Raw genomic sequence first — 18,255 nt, 5'->3', positions numbered from 1 at the left:
GAGAGAATCCTCCTCCAGCCCCTTCCCAGAAGCTTCTGCTGTTCTGTCTCAGTGCTCCTGCCCTGCTGAACAAGTGCTTTTCTGTCCTGCAGCATGGAGGAGTGTGAGGCCCTGTGCACGCGGCTGGCCATCATGGTGAACGGGCAGTTCAAATGCCTGGGCAGCCCCCAGCACCTGAAAAGCAAGTTTGGCAGCGGCTACACCTTGCTGGCCAAAACGCGGAGTGAGGAGGAGGGTGAGCTGCAGGCCTTCAAGGCTTTTGTGGAGAAGACTTTCCCAGGTACCGTGAGCTGCTGGAGCGGTTGCCCTCCAGGGGAGGGCAGGATGCTGCTCGTGAGCTTCAGTGAGTTTCCTAACTCAGAGCCTCTCCTTGCTTGTCTCTCCCAGGCAGCGTCCTGAAACACGAGCACCAGGGCATGGTACATTATCACTTGACCAACAAGAACCTCAGCTGGGCACAGGTAAGGGGGTGCTGGAGCACATCCCACCCCTTCGCAGGAGGAGGCTGGAGGGGCAGCCCTATTCCTGGCCCTTCGCATGCTCTTGATGCTTTGCTTTCACGCTCAGCTTATCTTCCGTTTCTTCCAGAGCCACTCTCTATCCAAAATCCAGGTGATTTATAAAAAACAAGCTAATTAAAAAGTGGTTTCCTCCCTGACCCTTTCCCACCTCCTGGCCCAAACAGGTCACCTGCATGCATGGTCATTGTGCGAGCACCCGGGACACACTGTGCGTGCTGAGCCGGGACCGTTCCGTCCCACCCCCCCGAACTGGCTGCCCCTGACTGCAGCCCTCCCGAGGGAAAGCAGGGTCTCCCTGGGGAGCGAGAGCTGGTTTTGCCTTTGTTTGTACATCTCAAAATATTTCATGAAGGCTCCGGAGGATGCTGGAAGGGGTGTGTTTAGTAGTTGCGTCCTTCCCACCCCGCATCTCCCTGCTGGGAGCGTGGCACTGGTGGACACAGCGTGACCCAGCAGCACCGCTCTGCTCCCTCCTGCTGCCCCTTGGCCCAAGGAAGCGCCTTGCACCCAGCTTCTGGTGCTGCCGCACCCGGGCTCTCCCACCCGGGGCTACGGGCACTGCCGTTACCAACCCACAGACCTTGTCGGATCCCAGCCCAAGGATATATGTAAAAAAACAGAGAGAGAGAGAGTACATAACTGTCTGTATACAGTATACATAGATAGTTATATATGTCTGTATACTATATACTCTATATGCTCTGTATGCTCTATATAGAGTGTATAGTATAGTGTATACAGTATATAGTATAGAGTATATCTACTATATAGAGAGTACATAGTATACAGATGATGTAAAAACTGTATATAGTATATCTGTATACTGTACAGATAGTTATGTATAGTATATATAGTATACTATATAGTTTTTTATGTATTATATATATTTTTTATATATATAATGTATTGAGCAGAAACCTTGGGCTGGGATCCCAGCCCAGGGATATATATTAAAAACCATATCTCTATATATGTATGTATGTATCATATATATATATGTACAATACATACACACACAACATATATTTTTTAATGGGGTCAGGTACTCTGCTAAATAATCCATCTCCTGGCTTCCCACCGCCCTCCTGCCAGGGCAGGTTTCACTTCCCGCAGCTCTCCCTGGAGGAGAAAGCTTCCTCTGCTTTCTCAGTCGCAACCTCAGTTCTCCCGCAGCCGAGGTACCCTGCAATAACTGCCGTGCTGTCCCTTGCAGGTCTTCGGGGCCTTGGAGAAAGCCAAAGAGAAGTATCGCTTGGAAGACTACTCGGTGAGCCAGATATCCCTGGAGCAAGTCTTCATGAGCTTCACTCGCTTCCAGCACTACACAGAGGACAGAGGGAAATGAGCAGAAGCCCCCACTGGTGCCCTTCGTCATGGACTGCCCTGCTGCCTATACATAGTATATATAGAGACAGTAATTTATATATCAGCGTGTCTTAAATAATGTATAAATGTAAGAAACTTTTCACCGGGGAGGGGGGAGAGGATGGTGTCGTACCTTCTGCCGTTGGGAACACAAGTGGTGCGTGTGCATCGTGTGCCGCCGCAGCGCCGGTGCGGGTCTCCGTGTGAGTGTGTGTGTGCATGTGACACTTCCACTCTCCAGCCTTCATTCCCATCTATACAGCAAGAAAAGAAAGCCCAAAAAGCAGGGGGAAGCTGAGATGGGTGTTGGGGATTGGGCTGGCAGAGGAGGAGCGGGATGCTGTCCCCGAACGGCACCGCGCTCCCCCCGTGCCCCTCTTCCCTGCCCAACGCTCGCACCCATCAGGACACTGCTTCGTGGTCTTCGCCCGCATGTTGACGTGTATCGTTAGCTGGTTTGCTCATGGTTTAACAGGAGGCTGTCAAATAGCTTAGATCCAAACTGTTCGCTGGGTTAATTAGGATGCACTGTGGTTGCCCTTAGAAGCACTTTGTGTCTAGCTGGAGGGGACAAGGCAAGCCTCCCGTCTGTCCCCTGCGTGGCACGGGGGAAGCTCTGTCTCCTGTAACCTCTTAGAAGACGCTGTCCCCTCCTCCCTGCTTGCCCATGGGTGGAGGCAAGCCTGTCCCGAGGAGCTGGCACCAGCCCGAGCTGTGCGGTGCTGGGTGGTGGTGCTGGGCAGGAGGGAGGATGTGTTAATGGAGAAGTGCCCAGAGCTTGGGCCCTTGCTACAGCATGTGATGGGTACGGCTGCAGAGCCAGAGCTCGGGCTGAAGGCAGCGATGGGCGAGAGGTGTCGCAGGGTGCTTGGGGACGCTGCTGGGCTCAGTGGGATGGCTGAGAGGCGTTGCAGGGTGCCTGGGGACGCTGCTGGGCTCACTATCGCGTCCATGAAAAGGTTTAACCAGCAGCACCGCCCTGCAGCGTGGTATGCAGCCACAGGACCGGTTTTGAAGGCCAGCGATGCTCTCGCTGTGCCCGTGTCCTGCTGTGCTCTTCCCTTACACCCCACACAGCTCCGACCAGAGCACACCCGTCCCACGTCCCCCTCCTCGTCCCCATCCCCTCCGCACCACGCTGGGCTTCTCCGGCAGCAGGCAGGGAGCAAAGGCACTGTCCTGCCCTTGCCCAGCCATGGGGGATGCTGCTGGGCACAGTGCATTAGGCACCAGCACTGCCCAGCCCTGCCTGCACTGAGATGGAGGCAGCAACTGGGATTTCTTTTTTGGCATTTCCCAGTGGTTGGGTTGCTTTTTTTTGTTTGTTTGTTTTAAATCCGTGTTGATTCTTGTCTGTCTTTAACTAGTTCCTGTGTCACCTGGGGGCAGTCCCCTTCGGGCTGGCTGCTCCATGATCAATGCAGAGCTATTTGCACTATAGTAATACACACAATTGCACATATAAAATGAATTAATATTTATGGCGAGGGGTGCGGATTCCCTTCTAGTGATTGCATTGTCAGGGGTTGGGTTATATTTTTGGGCTGGGTTTTTGTTTTGTTCCTGTGACTGACTCATTCTTTCCTGTTCCATTTTTTTCCCTTTGCCTAATGTTGTTGTTCAAAATGATGGTGCATCATGTTACTAAGAATTTCCCTGGATCTTAACGATGTGTGTTTTTATTAGTAAGCAGCTAGCAGGTGAAGAATGGCATCCCTGGAACACCTCGGAGCCCTTCAGAGCTGCTGGCATGGAGGGTTTGCTCCATGGGAGCATCCCTGCAGGCGGCAGAGCCTGCCGCTGCCGGGGGCTCCACGCAGAGGGAAAACCCCAGCACCAGTGACCTTCCTGGGGGCAGCGCCTGTGCAAGACAAGGGGAGGATGTCTGGAGCCACCAGGAAAGTGCTGGGACTCCCAGTAACTGGGGTTTTTTTGGAAGGGGAGATATGGCAGGATGCAGCAGAGCCTCCAGGGCTTTGCCTGGGATAGGGAGCAGTGGGAAAGTGGGGGTTGTAGGAGGGCTAGATGCCAAATTACAGCGTGAGCTTATGCCAGGTACCACAGGCAGGACAGCTGGGATGCCCTCCCAGCACGTGTCCTGTTGGGGTACCGGTGACCCCCTTGCAAGGCTTGGTCCTGGGGCAGGTGGCACGGAGGCAGCGTAACCCCTGCAGCGCCCAGGAACACCATGGCAGAGCCGGTGGTAGAGCCGTCGATGGCACCAGCCCCCCACCGCTGGAGCGATCCTGGCCTAAACGAAGAAAGTCTTAATGAAACAGCCTTTCTCTGTCACACAGTGCTGTAACAACCCTCCCCTCGCTGAGGCAGGAGCTGCCGGCTGTACATGGTGCTGCTCACTCTTACTTCAGTTACAGCCGCAGTGCCGAGTCCCACCAGCCCGGGGGCAGGAGGCAGGACCAGGACTGCTCACCAGCCAGGCACTGCTGCTCAGGGCCAGCCGGGCTTTGTGCTGGCAGGGTCACGGCTGCTGTTGGCAACGCTCTGGCCTCCCAGGCCGCAGGGGGAGAAGCGGCATGGGGCCCAGGCAGCTGCTGCTCCCCTCTGGCTGCAGTGTGGTTGTTACTCCCATCATAGGAATAATAAAGATTTTTTTCCAGTGGGTGTTTCCTGGCCTCCTTTGGAGTCAGAGAGCAGCTCCAGCCCTGGTGGGCTTGGGCTGCTCAGGTTGTGCTGGCCTCCTGCTGGCCTTGGGGGGAGGACATGGGGGGAGGGGGGGGGGTCCTCCAAAACCTGACTTGGAAGGGCTCAGTTCAGCCTGGAAAAGCCCACGGTCTGAGGGATCTGTGTGCCAGGTGCCTCTGGTAGCAGAAGTGGGGGTCCCCATCCCTTCCACTGCAGGCAGCCACAACCACCCTCTCTTAGCCCCCCACTGCACCCCAACAGCCATGGGCAAGGGGGAGACCTTGAGCTTGGGGCTCAAAATGGCTTTTGTCAGAGCAATGTCAAGGGCCTCCATGGCAGGGGAGGGGGCTGGCCCTGGCACCCTCATTCCTGCAGCTTTACCCACCTACATACTGCAGCCTGGCTCTGAACCACAGCCAGGGTGCTCAGCCCCCTGCCCCTGGGTCTCCCCCCCAATCCCAAACATAAACCCAAGGCAGCACCAGCCCCTGGCTGAGCCCAGGGAGATGAGGCAGCACTGGGGCAAGGATGCAGCTCCAAGGAAGACAGGGAGATGCTCCAAGCCCTCTGCCTCCAGAGCAGTACGGTACCCCCTCAGCCAGGACTCAGCCACAAGCATCCCCCCTCCACAGCAATGCCCTGCTCCACACCAGCCCAGGGCACGATGCTGCACCCCAGCTGCTTCACCACCTCCTGCAAACACATCCTTCCCATCCTGCAAGCGCCTCTCCACTGGCAGTTTCAGCGCTTTATTGTCTGGCGGTCCTGCTACAGCACCCCGCTGTCCTCCCCCTGGCTACGGCCGCAGGGGGGATCCGCTCCCTCATCCCCAGCACAGCACTGCAGTGTCCCTGGGAGCTGGAGGCTGCAGGAGCTGCAGCGGTCCGAGAACTGGCACTTAAGGAATCCTGGCTGGGGCCACACGCTGCTCCTCCACACCAGGCGCAGGGAGGGGGCACACGGCCGGGCATGGCTGTGGTCCAGTCGTGCTGGCCTCGCTGGGCTGGCAGCGTGGGTCACTTGATTTCGGTCATCTTTTAAAAACGTGGTTCTAAAATGCCACCAATTCTGGGTTCTGACCAGATGCTCTCAGCTTTGTTTCTCTTAAAAAAAAAAACAAACCCAAACCTTTCTTCCCTTTTATGAGCAGTTTTCGATTTTGGCCAGAAATTGCTGTGCCCACCACTCCTCCAGGTCAATGGGAACAAAGTCTGAAAGAGAGGGGAGGGAGAGAGGAGAGCATAGAAGAGCAGCTGGAGTTCTGGCTGCTCCCCCCCAGCCGTACCATTTGCCACTGGAAAGAATGACACCCCAAAATTTCCCCCACCCCTGTGCCCTGTCCCCAGAAGGCCAGGCTGGGTTTACAGGGACCTTGTCTTCTTGGGGACTTCTCAGCCACTGCAGGAGACCCCAGGCTGTGTTCACAGCCCTTACTCCAGCTGCCATCAGACAAGCATGTTGTCCCCATCCCTGCTGCACTCCAGCTTGGCCCTGCTCGGCCCCCGGCAAGGCAGGTCCCCACGGCAGGACCAGGGGGGAGCTCCTCTCCAGCACAATGTTGACCCCACCTCGGTGGCTGGAGAAGGCATGATCTCCAGAAGAGTGATCAACCAGGGGTCCTGCTTGCTTGGGCTCCTCCAACAGGGCACAGTGGGACACCCCCACCGCAGTGCCAGGGGCCAGCTGCCCCCCAGCACCCCCCCGAGTGGCCTCAGCACCGGCAGGACAGACCCAGCCCAGCCCCTCTGGCACATCCAGCACTGGGATCGTCCTCCTCCTCCCATTGCAGCCCTGCTCAGGTGCCCAGCTGAGCCCACACCAGCTCATTGCACCCACGAGCCCGATGCACCCCCGAGTGCCACGCCTGCTTCCCACTTACTTTTCAGTGCAGGGTTGGGGGTTTTCTCTACGTACTGCACCGGGCCGCAGGCACTCTCCCCGCTCCGGCTGCCATCCAGCTGCTGCTCTACCTGCTGCCAGGCTGGGCGGGGGGGCAGGGGGAAAACAGGCAGTGGATGGTTTGGGGATGGGGATTTCCCAGCCCGGGGGGGGGCTGCAGGAGAGGAGTAGGAGCTGGCGCAAGGAAGGGCAGCTGCCCAGGCTGGGGATCCCATCCCTGCCACCAAGGTCCCCAGCATGATGGGGACACACCCCACATCCTCCAGCCCCCACCCCAGGATGCGACAGCAAGCGGGTGCCTGCCCCCAGGGACCCTCTGCCCTCACCTTCATAGACAAAGCGGACATTCTCCTCGTGGGCCAGCGTGTAGCACTCCTCAGGGGCCGAGACCTGCTGCAGCAGCACCTGCGGCCGCTTGCCGTTCACTCTGTTGAAGATGAGTTTCTGGGCTGGGCTGTCAAGGGAAGCCGGGGGAGAGGTGAGGGGGGACAGGCAGCTCTTCCCATCACAGTTTGGAGCAAGGACAGGGGTTGTTCGAAAGGCCCAGGTTGCCCCACAGCATGCACGGTTGCCCACAGCCCCGGCAAGACCAGGGGCACGGTTGCAGCCAGCCCGCCCTGCTCAGCCCTGTCCCCGAGGGAAGAGACCAAAAGGGACCCAGCCCCCTGGGAGAGGGGAGCTCCGCAGGGAGAAGCACGCACTGCCCGTCTCCCACCCATCCTCCAGCCCCAGCACCAAGTGCAGTCCCTAAAATAAAGAATCTGCTACCAAAACTGCTGAAATATCAGGAAAATGGAAACGAAATCCAGTTAGACACTGGGCAGGGGGATGTGTTGTCGTGCTGCTCTCCGCAGACCAAGCACCCCGGTTTGCTGGAGCAGCCCTGGCCCCCAGCACATCCCCGATGTGCCCCAGGCCTGGGAAGAAACCCTCTGCCCACTGGAGGCAGGTCAGGCTTCCGCAGAGCTGGGATCCCCTCCCGAGAGCAGGGCACGTAAACCAGCCCCAGCCTGGGAACAGCAAAACCGGGCAGATCAAAAGGAAAGGTTTGGGATGAGACTTGTGGGCACATTCCATGCAAAACTTTAGTACTTTGGCTTTTCTGCCCAGCTTTGGGGTAGGACACGTCTGCAACGGCCACATTTCTCATGGGACAAAGTCTAAGGGGCCCTGGGAGCGCAGGCAGGTTACAGTTTGCAGGGCAGGCGAGAGCGAGAACCCGCAGCCCCTGCCCACGCCTCCCCTGCCGGTTCTGCAGGCAGCGCCCGGGGCAGGGTAACGCACCCCAAACCACACACGGCTGGGGGCACCGGGCAGGCATCCCTGCCCGCTGCAGGCAGGGCAGCGGCCAGGAGCGCGCCCAGCCGACCTGCCCGAAGCGTGGTAGCAGCCGCACCGGTTCATTAGGGAAAGATCTCGGGAAGGAGGGGAGCTGGAGGGGAGCCTTTTCTCATCCATTTCTTGAAGCTGGAGGAAACGGGCAGAGCCGTACGGGCCCCACAGCGCGGAGCTGCCTGCTCTGCCAGGCTGGGGCTTGGCCCCAGCTCTCCAGCTGAGAAAGCATCTCCGTAGGAGAGGAAGCCGTCAGCCCTCCGGCCGCTTAAGCCCCCTCCAGCGCCTGCCCAGCAGCTCCAGTTATTTCTGCTAGAAGCTGGGAGTTTCCCCCAAAAGCTGCTCCCCGCCTCCCTCCCTTCGGCGACACAGGACAGCCTCCGCGCCTCCCGCGGGCCACCACGGCCTCCAGAGCCCAGGGCAGCAGCCGGGACCCGCCAGCCCGGGCCCAGGCGGTTACAGCCCGGTCCCCAGCGCGGTGCGGCTGCTCACCGGCACTGGCTCAGCCAGCGGCTTTGGGCAACCGGTGCCTCCCGCGGGGCTTGCGGAGGGGGGGGGGGCGGGTTGCACAACCCCGGCCCGGCCTGGCCGCTGCCTCTCCCGGGCTCCGGCGCGCAGGCAGCACCCCAGGCAGCGGGACGCCCCCCGCCTTGCCTCCCCGGGGCGGGGCAGCCGCCCGCCGCCGCCTGCCCTTCGCCCGCTCCACCGGCCCCAAATCCCGTTCCCCCGTGCTTTTTGGAAACAGCCCCTGCCCGAACCGCCCGCCGGCTGGGGGGGGGGGGGCGGGCACCAACTCCGGTCCCCCCCCCGCGGGGCGGCCCGCGCCGCCAGCGTGCGGTCTCCGTGGGAAGCGGGCGGGGGCAGGCAGCGCTGCAGCCCCCCGCACGGCCCGGCACGCGGCAGCGAGCGCCGGCCCCCGGCCCACCCCCCGCGGCCCCTCCCCCGGCGGCGCGGCCCGGCCGCCCCGGTAACCTTTCCTCAAGGTCACGGCGGCCGCCGCCGCCGCCGCCGCGGGGCTCACCTGGCGGGGGGCCAGGCGCCGGGCTGGAGCCGGCCCCGCAGCTCGCCCAGCTTGCTGCTCTCCACCGCCTGCTGCGTCGGACCTGCGGGCGGCGGCGGGGCGTCAGAGCGGCCCGGGGGAGCGGGGCGGGCCGGGGCCGGTGCCCGCGCCCACCCCCCGCGCCTCCCCTCCCCGGGGTCCCCGGTACCTGTGCGGCGCTGCGTGGCCAGCTTGCTGGGGCCGCGCGTCAGCGTGTACATCCTGCGGTGCGGCCCGGCCCGGCCCCGCACCGGCCCCGCCGCCCCCGCCCGAGTGCAGCGCGCGCCCCTCGCCGGGCCTTTAACGGGCCGGGCCGGGCCGGGCCGGGCGCCGCGCCACGCCCCCGCCCTTAAAGGGCCCGCGCGGGACGGGCGTGGGGGCAGCGGAGCGCGGGGCGCGGGCGGGGCGGCCGCGGCGGGGGCGCGGGGAGCGGGGCACCCACAGAGGGTGTGAGGGACAGGCGGGGGGCGCGCGTGGGGGGAGACGTTGGGGTGTGGGGGGCGCGCGGGACACACAGGGGGCACCGCACGCGGGGCGCATAGGGGGCACACATGGGATGTGGGGACACACGGGGGCACGCACGGGACACAGGGGCAACGCATGGGAGACGGGGGGCACATGGGGACACACGCGGGACGCATAGGGGGCACACATGGGATGCGGGGACACACAGGGGACACGCACGGGACACAGGGGCAACGCATGGGAGACGTGGGGGGGCACGTGGGACACACGTGGGACACATAGGGGGCAGCCGTGAGATGTGGAGGGAACACAGGAAACACACAGGGGACACGGGGGCACACGGGGGGGGGGGACATGGGACACATGCAGGGCACATGCGGGGCACGCATGGGTTGTGGGGACATGCATGGGACACATAGGGTGCACACAAGGGACCTGGGGACACACAGGGGTGAAGTAGGAGAGAGGGCACAGGAGACGCATGGGACACAAGACGGCACAGGCATGCAGGGGACACAGGAGTTGCGGGGAACACAGAGGGGACATGCACGGGGACATTCAGGAGCCAAGGGACACGCAGGGGACATGTCAGAGTCACTCCTGGGACACATAGGAGCCAGGCCAGGGACAGCGAGGGGATGCAGAGGCAGGGACTGAGGTGCCACCACCGTGGGGACAGTGCCGTGACGAGCCCGGTGAGCCCCGAGCCGCAGACCCCAGGACGCCAGGGAGCCACGGGCCACCCCGCAGCACGGGAAGCCGGGGCGGGCGGCTGCGCCCCGGCCATGGCGGTGACCTTTGAGCGGGGAAGGCGTGCTGAGGCCTCCCCACGTGGTGGGGGGCGCAGCGCTGGGACGTGACCCTGAGCCAGTCCCCGGCCACCCCACAGCACCCAGCCCGTGGCTGGGTGGCACCCAGGGTTCTGGGGACAGGCCGTGTGGCCAACCCACCGGGGTCTTCGGGGATGCTCCCGGAGCAGCAAAGCCACCCACGAGGCTGACCGTGGCCCTTCCACCCTGCCAGCCCCGTGGCCGCGGTGGCACAGCCCCGCCGGGGCGGGAGGGGATGGGGGAGGGTGCCCGGCCCCCCCGAAAGAGCATCCTGCAAAGCAGGGCCTGATCCTGCAGGGTGCCGGGCACCCGTGGGCACCTCCCAGGGGGGCACCCAGGAGCTGTTGGCCCCCACGTGACTCCCCCAGCCCTACAGGATACGGCCCTCGTTGCCGTGCTTAAATACGACTGTGACCCGGGGGGACCCCACCACCGGCTCGTCACCTGCCCTGTCACCCAGGGGGTTGGGCCTCAGTCTCCCCACCTGGTTTATAGGGCACCCGTGGGCGCACGGGCGCAGCCCCCAGCCTTTCCGTGCTCGCAAGCCCCAGGTCCCCGGGCTCCGGCTGGGCCTTCCAGGCCCCGTCCTTAGCGGGGGTCGTTGCAGAAGGGGAGGGGGCTGGCGGGGGTTTCGCCGTGAGCCCCGTGTGCCGAGGATTCATGCCACGGGGTGACCCCGCTGCCCCCCTCCGGCTCCCCGCAGCCGGGGCGACCCACGCACCCCCTTTTTGCTGGGGTGTCCACGCGGAGCATTAAGCTGGTGCTGTTAGGGGTGGTGGGACGAGGGTGGGAAAGGCCCATGCGTGGCGGGAGAGCAGCGGCACCCACCGCCTCGCACCACCCCCGGGGCTCCGCTCCGCCCCGCGGTCACGCGTGGGCAGGCTGAGTGCCGGCGGGGCGGCAGCGCGCCCAGAGGCGCCGCTGGTGTAGTGGTATCATGCAAGATTCCCATTCTTGCGACCCGGGTTCGATTCCCGGGCGGCGCACAGCGCCTTTTTTTTTCCCCCGCACCCCCGTGGGAGGCTCCACCCGCGGCGCGTGGGGGCGGTCCCCGTGGGGGCGGCTGGGACTTGTAGTCCCCGCACCGCGGCCACCGCCCGCTCCAGCCCAGCCATGCAAGCGCCGGCGGCGGCGGAGCGCAACAAGGACCCGATCCTGGCGGTGCTGCGGGAGTACGTGGGGCCCGGCGCCCACGCGGGAGCCGGCGTCCTGCGGGTGCTGGAGGTGGGGGCGGGCGCGGGGCTGCACGCCGCGCACTTCTCCCGGGCGCTGCCGCAGACCCGCTGGCAGCCCTCCGACATCGACCCCCGGGCGCTGCGCAGGTGAGCGGGGCGCAGGGGTGGGTCCCCGGGGAGCACAGCCTCGGCCCTTCCCCCCGACGGGCCGGGCCCGGAGGGCTCGGGCTCCCCACCTCGGTGCTGTGTTTTATTCCAGGAAAGAGCCCAAACCAACTCTCAGGCAGCCCGGGCTCCCCAGCTCGATGCCTCTTTTTAACCAGGAAAGCCTCAATATTCAGCTCTCAGATGACCCAGGCCCCCCGAGTCGACGCTTTATTTTTTTCCAGGAAAGCCCCAGTATCCAACTCCCAAACAGCCCAGGCGCCCCAGCTCAGTACTTTATTTTTCCCAGAAAAGCCCCAATATTCAACTCCCCACCAGCCCACCCCGCTACGGAGCGATTCCTGCCTGCGAAGCACCCAACCACGCGTTGCTGAGCGGCGGTCGCCCTCCCGGTACCCATGCACGGCCACAATGCTCCGCGGTGGTGCCAGGCCCAATGCCCAGCTCACCAGAATGCCGGCAGTGGCTCCCACCTGCGCAGTGTGGCTCGCACCCCGCCCCCGGCGTCGTGCCGCCCCGGTGAGCCATGTCGGGCTGTGTTTATTTGCTCTGCGTTGGTGCACGCGGGTCTGGCCGTGGCCAAATGCCCATTCCAGGCATTGCAGCGCCAGGCTGGAAGGGCTCGGTTTCCATTCAGAAAACAAAAATAAACCTCGGCTCTGCAGCGTGGGGAGGAATTTCCCCGCAAAAAAAAAAACACCTGGCGGGGAGGTGCCAAAATTGGCGCCTGTCCAGGGGGGTGCAGCCGGCATCCTTCCCACCCATCACGTCTCCGGCAGCAACACCCACCACGCGCTGCCCTGGTTAAAAATAATCCCCAGGCTGGGGCCGGGAGGCTGCGGTTCCCTGCTCCGATGCTTCAGGAACTGAGACCTGGCTGGTAAATGTGCCGAAAAGGGTATAAATCACATCAAAATCACCCGGTACTGGTGCAGCGGTACTGGCGGCGTGCAGGCAGCCCGGGCGCAGGGGTGCAGGCAGCGCTGCGGGCAGCCCAGGCGCGTGGGTGCGGGGCGGCGTGCAGGCAGCCTGAGCACGTGGGTGCTGGCAGTGCTGCAGGCAGCATGGGCGTGTGGGTGCAGGCAGCGTGCAGGCAGCCTGGGCACGCGGGTGCAGGCAGCACGCATGCAGGCAGCTGGGAAGGCAGTGTGCTCCGGCTGCCCTGGTGAGAGGCAACGGTGAACTGGGATTTTTTTTAGGCGCTGGGGTCTCTCGGTCCATGTGCTGCCAGTTCTCCGGCTGCTGGCAGTTCTCCCTGTCACCCTTTGGCCTGCTGCAAAGCTCGGTGATATCAGACCCCTCACCCTGCGCAGAGACCCCCCAGCTGTGTTGCAAGCACAACCTTATTATTAGACATCAGAGACTCCACTTGGGAGATGCTGCCAGCAGCCAGGGCAGGCAGGTTTCGGGGCTGCCTGCAGTGGGTGCCAGTGGGGGGATGCGGGGGGGGGGGCAGGCGATGCCCTGGCTGGGGTTGACGTGGGCTTTGGTGCCCGCAGCATCGCTGCCTACGCGGAGGCCATGCGGGTGCCCAACATGCTGCCGCCCATCCTGCTGGACGTCTCGCAGGGCTGGGAGACGTGGGGGGGCACCCAACCCGCCACCCTCGACCTCCTCGTCAGCATCAACATGATGCACATTGCGGAGCTGCGGTGCACCGAGGTGAGCGGGGCGGGGCTGGAGCCACGCCGGCCCTCGCCAGGTCCCTGTCCCCTGGTTCGGGGGTCCCAGGGCCAAGGAGGGGGCTCCTGGGGGGGTGTCCCCAGCCCCCTGACCTGGTCCCCACCTCTCTCTTTCCCCAGGGCCTGTTCAAGGGTGCTGGGGTGCTGCTGAAGCCCGGAGGCGTGCTCTTCACCTACGGGGTGGGTGCTGCTCCGCCGACCACCCGTCTCGGTGCAGGAGCATCCCAGTGGGTGTGGGGTGTCCCTGGGGATGCTGGGGGGAGCAGATGGGAGGGCAGCTCCGGGCATGGCTTGTGGGGGGGGGCTGGGGAAAGCAGGGGGCTCGGCTTTGGGGGGTGGTCTCAGCCTTTTGGGGTATGTGCTGGGCCCTGGATGGGGCTGCTTTGGCCGCTCACCCCCAGGATGGGAGGAACCCTGTCCTTCGCCCCATCCGGGGCAGGGTCCGGGGGGCCCGTGGCAGGTGATGGCACCCACAGCGGGTGACAGGACCCGTGGTCCCTCTCGAGGGCCGTGTCCCTTCTTGCTTGGCTCTGTGCGTGGTGGGGACACCAAGCCATGGGCTGGCGGGGGCTCGGGGACACACACGATGGCTCGCGCCTGCAGCTTCGGCTTCATGTCCCGGCAGCCCTACGCCGTGGATGGCCAGATCAGCCCCCAGAGCAACGTGGACTTTGACCGCAGCCTGAGGCAGAGGTAGGAGGGGGAGCTGGGGGGCCCAGGGCTGCTGGTGGCTCGTCCGGCCCGTGCTGCCTGTCCTGCCTGTGCTGCCTGCAGCCACAGGGAGCTCCCTCCCGGAGTCCTCCTTCAACACAAGACCTAAAGTGGTGGCCGGGGGGAGCCCCCCCCACCTGGGGGCACCCCTGGGAGATGGGACACTTCGGAGAGCATGGGTGCGAGAAGTCCGTCTGTCTGACCCACGCCTCCCTCCCCGGCAGCAATCCCGCCTGGGGCCTTCGGGACACGGCGCTGCTGCGGCAGCTGGCTGAGGCCAACGGGCTGTACCTGGAGAGGATGGTAGGTGCTGGGGTCTGCGGAGGGGGACAGTCCCCGCACCGGTGGGGACTCCCCTGACCCCCAGGTCTGTGCTTCCAGGTGGACATGCCGGCCAACAACAAGAGTCTCATCTTCCGCAAGCAGTAACCCGCCCCGACGGCACCTCCTGGCGTCCCCTGGCATCTCCCCACACCTTCACGGCACGGCTGCCCCCCCGCATTGATGCCTCCTCGAGGGGTGACACCGTCCCCACGTCGGTGCCAGCTGGGGCTGGGGACAGCAGCGATGGAATGGTGTCCCACTTGCCCCAGCCTGAGCTTGGCTGATGGGCTGGGGGGGGTCTCTCTCCCCCAGCCCCTTTGGGGCTCCCTTTGCAACGGCGTGCCCCAGCCTGGCCCAGAGAAGCTGCCGCAGCTGCCCCGGGGGCATAGGCATGGGGGGGGGGGGGGGGCACAGCACCCCTGGGCGTGGGGGAGACCTCTTGCTCAGTGCTGGTTTCCCCAGAGGACACCGTGCCAATGGCAGGGGGACCTGTCCCCCCTTCCCCACCCCAGGGACCCCATCCCTTCCACCAATAAACTCCGGGGCTTTGCCCCCCTGCCCCCAGCAGCTCCCCGATGCTTTCAGCGCTGATTTGCGGGGGGAGCATCCCCAATCCTGCCCCTGCAGCGCCGATGGGGGTCAGATCCTGCACTGGGAGCTCCTGGGGGTGCTACACTCGGCCCGGAGGCTTTGGTGCGGTGGGAAGGTTTTTTTTTTTGGGGGGGGAGATCTCCCACCCCTCTGCAACCCAACCCAGTCTTTATTGCTGCTGGCCGGGCTGGGAGGGTACACAGCGGGGGCATGCGGCAGATAAATTACAGGGGAGGTGGGAGCTGGGCTGGGGCTCAGCATGGGGGTGGGGGAGAACTACACGACGGTGGTAATCCCTAGATACAAGCACTGGTGTGGGGCCCTCCCCAGGCCGCAGCTCCCCATGGTATGTCCACAGCCCCCCATGTCGGCACGTCCCAGCTCTCTCCTAGTCCTGGAAGCGGTTCAGGAGGTCGCAGGTTTTCTTCTCCATCAGCTCGTAGATCTTCTTCACCCGCTTGTCGTTAGCTGCCCGAACGTAGCTGCTAGGGTCCAGCGTGGCCATGCCGTCGTGCACCTCGCCCATGATGATGAGCGGCCCGTCCTCCGCCGTCATGTTGGGGCAGGGGCAGCTCCAGTCCATGTCAGTCAAGGTCACCTCCAGGTACTTGATGTTGAAGAACTTGAGGCCCATCTTCTCATCCTTGAGGACATCCTCGAGGGCAAAGCGGGCGATGCCGGAGTCCTGGTCCTCCACGATCTCCATCAGCCGGCCCACAATGGCGAAGTCGCTGCGGCAGAGGCTCAGCACCATCTTGCTCTTCAGGCGGCAAGCCTTGCACTGCAGGCTCTTGGGGAAGGGGCAGACGTCCTCGCAGGTCTCCTTGCTCTCGAAGTTGTTGGTGTTGCCCTCGCAGCCGCCGTAGACGAAGGAGTGGCACTGCTTCAGCAGGTGGTTGTACGCCCAGCGGGGTTCCCAGTTCTGGCAGGGACCCTGCACCATGGGCAGCAGGCAGGTGGGGCGGGCGCTGCCCAAGCAGGCAGCCCGGCACTCCTCGTAGGTCTCGAAATGGTTCCTGTTGGCCCCGCAGCCCCCGTAGCGGAAGGTGAGGCAGGAGCCCTGCTTGGCGTCGAAGTGCCAGCGCACCTCCAGGGCCTCGCACCGCCGCCGGTCTGGCTCCTTCAGGCACTCAGCGCTGGGGAAGGGCTGGGGGCTGCTGGCCCGCGGGGTCCCCCCTGGCTCCCGCCTGACCACCGACAGCGGGAAGTCGGCGCGGAGCAGCCCGGCAGCGTTCCTGGCCGTGCAGGTGTAGATGCCAGCGTCCTCGTGGCGGGCGTTGTAGATGACCAGCTGGCCGATGTTGGTGACCACCACGTTGCCGTACATCTGGTCCGGCCGCATGATGAAGTTCTCCTCCCGCTCGCTCTGCTTCTCCCAGGTGATGTCTGGCCGCGGGCGCCCGCTGACGTCGCAGCGGAAGCTGACGGTGCCGCCGGCACGCACCGACTGGTGGAAGGGGTTGCTGTAGAGGGCGGGGGGCACCGGCACCTCGGGGCCAGCTCCCGGCGTGGGGCGTGCCGTTGTCTCCTGCGGCACGGGGCTGGTGTCGGGCCAGGTGAAGATGTGCTTGCAGGGGACGGTGGTGAGGCGGGTGCCTCGCAGGCACGCCTCGGCATCCATGTAGCACTTGTTGTAGTAGGTGAGACCGTCGGAGGCGCAGGTGAAGTTGGGCTCCTTCTCACAGCGGTCCTTGCACTTGCAGACAGGCTGCCCGTCCCAGATGTCACAGTCGGAGCCCTGCTGAGCGCACACGAAGCTCTCGCACGAGGCCGCCGGCGCCAGCGCCAGCGCCGGCAGGCTGCCGTCGGCGAAGCGGGCGGCCACACAGCTCCGCAGCCCGCACACGTTGGTGCAGCATTTCTCGAAGCCTTCGCAGTCCTGGCCGGCGGGAGGGAGAGGAGATTGGGGGTTGGGAGGTGGAGGTCACTGCCGTGCCGTGGCTGTGGGTGCTGCTCCCACCCCCCATGGGGCTTCCAGGTGGGCAGGTGTCCACCACGCAGCCCTGTGCACCCCAGCATCGCTGGGCTCTGGGCGAGAGCCAGCCCACCCCAGAACGGCTGCGCTGGCCCCAGCCCACCCTCAGCCCCCGCAGACCCACCCCCAGCAGGGTTAGGGGTGCACTGCAGTGGCGATGGCCCCTTCTCCCCCAGCAGACAGCGTCTCCCCCCTCTCAGCTTTAGCTGGCTGAGGAGAGGCAGAACTCGTCACACAGACGAATTGCCAAGGAGTCACTCCCCCTGCGTCCAGGCAGCTCTAACCGGGGCGGAGGTGCTGGTGCCCCTGCCTGCTGCTGGGGAGCCCAGGGCCAGGGCCCTCTGGGACGCGCAGCCTGGTCCGTGGGTGGGCTCCTGACCTCAGGGACAAGTCACGGGCGGGGGGCCAGGGGAGGCTGTCCACTGCCTGATGGGGGTCCCTGTCCCAGCACACCCGTTCCCCTCGTCCCAGCCCCTTGGCTGGGTGGGAGCATCCTGGGGGTGCACAAAGCGGGTGTCCTGGCCACGGGGCATGGCCCGGCGTGGGACATGGGGGCTACAAGCAGTTTCTTTGCCTGCTGGGGGCCAGGGAGTGGCCCAGGACAGCCCTTGTGCCTGCGGACAGCAGGGGCTCAGGGGGGCGAAGCTGCAGCCAGGCTGAGCGCGTCGCACTGAAACAACGGAACCGGGCACGGGACCTGCACCCCAAAGCGTCTCCCTCGGGGGACCTGGGGATGTCCCTCCGATCCCTGGCCCCGCGCACCCCCGGCCCCGCAGCCCCCGCTCACCTGGTCAGCCTGGCACTCCCGCTCGCAGGTGCTCTGCGCGTCCACCCACAGGTTGGGGTTCAGCTGGTTGGGGCAGACCCCCGGGTTGCGCACCCTGCCCGGCTGAAGGCTCAGCCCCGCCGCCGCCGCCGCCAGCAAAGGCAGGAGGAGCGCGGTGCCCCCGGGGGCTCGCTGCCGCCCACCCGCTCGCCAGCCCCGGCCTGGGCGGCTGAAATTCCCGCGAGGAGGCATCTGGCCACCCCGTGCCGCCGGCCTGGCTCGTCGATGAGGGCTCGGGGTAAATCACATTCAGGATGGAGGGGATGAGGGAGAAGGCGGGCGGGCGGGGGCACAAAGAGGAGGAGGAGGAGGAGAGGACCAAACCTCTGCCCTTCAGCACGCCCAGCGCCTGCCGGACCACCGGCGATGCTTCCCGCCACCGCCATCCATCGCCGTCGCCGTCGCTCAGCTCTCGGGGCGCCGGGGACACTGTGGCAGCGGCATCCCCCGGCGAGAGGGGCTCAGGCCGTCCCGGCTCCCCGCCGGCACAGCGAGCGGGGCGAGTGGGGTGGAAGGGGAGGATGGGAAGGTTGTAATCTGAATCCCCTCCCTTCCCACTGATGTTTCTGGGTGTTTGGAATGGGAAAGGCTCTGACCTCAGCCTCTAACCCCGGCGAGCCCAGCGATCGGCTGGGCAAACACGGGGGGGAGATCAAAGGCAGAATGCGGAAAGTCTCCAAAGAGGGAGAGTGAAAGGGGGGGACACACAAAA

The 18,255-nt window shown here is 64.6% G+C and overlaps 4 protein-coding genes and 1 non-coding gene across 9 annotated transcripts in view; 3 read left to right on the top strand and 2 right to left on the bottom strand.

Annotated features, from left to right (window-relative positions):
* Window positions 1–1,943, top strand: part of ABCA3 (ATP binding cassette subfamily A member 3) — a 29,877-nt gene extending 27,934 nt beyond the window's left edge. For all 4 annotated transcript variants that reach the window (XM_072877576.1, XM_072877574.1, XM_072877577.1 and 1 more), the window contains 3 exons: window positions 93–280; window positions 388–461; window positions 1,735–1,943. In XM_072877576.1, coding sequence (XP_072733677.1) covers window positions 93–280; window positions 388–461; window positions 1,735–1,866 — 394 coding nt within the window. In that variant the 3' untranslated portion in view covers window positions 1,867–1,943. The remainder of the gene's footprint in view (window positions 1–92; window positions 281–387; window positions 462–1,734) is intronic.
* Window positions 1,944–4,468: 2,525 nt separating this feature from the next.
* On the bottom strand, window positions 4,469–9,116 carry MCRIP2 (MAPK regulated corepressor interacting protein 2). 2 transcript variants are annotated; one of them, XM_072877578.1, is made up of 5 exons: window positions 8,969–9,116; window positions 8,782–8,863; window positions 6,755–6,882; window positions 6,409–6,510; window positions 4,469–5,740 (listed from the first exon to the last, which is right to left on the bottom strand). In XM_072877578.1, the coding sequence occupies exons 1-5, from the start codon at window positions 9,018–9,020 to the stop codon at window positions 5,670–5,672; spliced, it is 435 nt and encodes a 144-aa protein (XP_072733679.1). In that variant the 5' UTR covers window positions 9,021–9,116; the 3' UTR covers window positions 4,469–5,669. The 2 variants fall into 2 exon arrangements, with proteins under 2 accessions (XP_072733679.1, XP_072733681.1); XM_072877580.1 differs by lacking the exon at window positions 6,409–6,510.
* Window positions 9,117–11,009: 1,893 nt separating this feature from the next.
* On the top strand, window positions 11,010–11,080 carry TRNAG-CCC (transfer RNA glycine (anticodon CCC)). Its single transcript has one exon. It is a non-coding gene; the product is annotated as a tRNA-Gly (tRNA).
* A 92-nt stretch (window positions 11,081–11,172) lies between these two features.
* Window positions 11,173–14,708, top strand: METTL26 (methyltransferase like 26). The gene is made up of 6 exons (XM_072878094.1): window positions 11,173–11,416; window positions 12,934–13,096; window positions 13,237–13,296; window positions 13,742–13,809; window positions 14,052–14,130; window positions 14,209–14,708. The coding sequence occupies exons 1-6, from the start codon at window positions 11,208–11,210 to the stop codon at window positions 14,254–14,256; spliced, it is 627 nt and encodes a 208-aa protein (XP_072734195.1). The 5' UTR covers window positions 11,173–11,207; the 3' UTR covers window positions 14,257–14,708.
* A 416-nt stretch (window positions 14,709–15,124) lies between these two features.
* WFIKKN1 (WAP, follistatin/kazal, immunoglobulin, kunitz and netrin domain containing 1) lies at window positions 15,125–17,929 on the bottom strand. The gene is made up of 3 exons (XM_072878327.1): window positions 17,868–17,929; window positions 17,505–17,775; window positions 15,125–16,621 (listed from the first exon to the last, which is right to left on the bottom strand). The coding sequence occupies exons 1-3, from the start codon at window positions 17,927–17,929 to the stop codon at window positions 15,131–15,133; spliced, it is 1,824 nt and encodes a 607-aa protein (XP_072734428.1). The 3' UTR covers window positions 15,125–15,130.
* Window positions 17,930–18,255: the final 326 nt, after the last annotated feature.

The sequence above is a fragment of the Ciconia boyciana genome, chromosome 13 (genome assembly GCF_034638445.1).
Source record: "Ciconia boyciana chromosome 13, ASM3463844v1, whole genome shotgun sequence".
NCBI classification, from domain to species: domain Eukaryota; kingdom Metazoa; phylum Chordata; class Aves; order Ciconiiformes; family Ciconiidae; genus Ciconia; species Ciconia boyciana.
The sequence above is the reverse complement of the archived record's forward strand: the minus strand, read 5'-3'. Positions and strand labels throughout refer to the sequence as shown.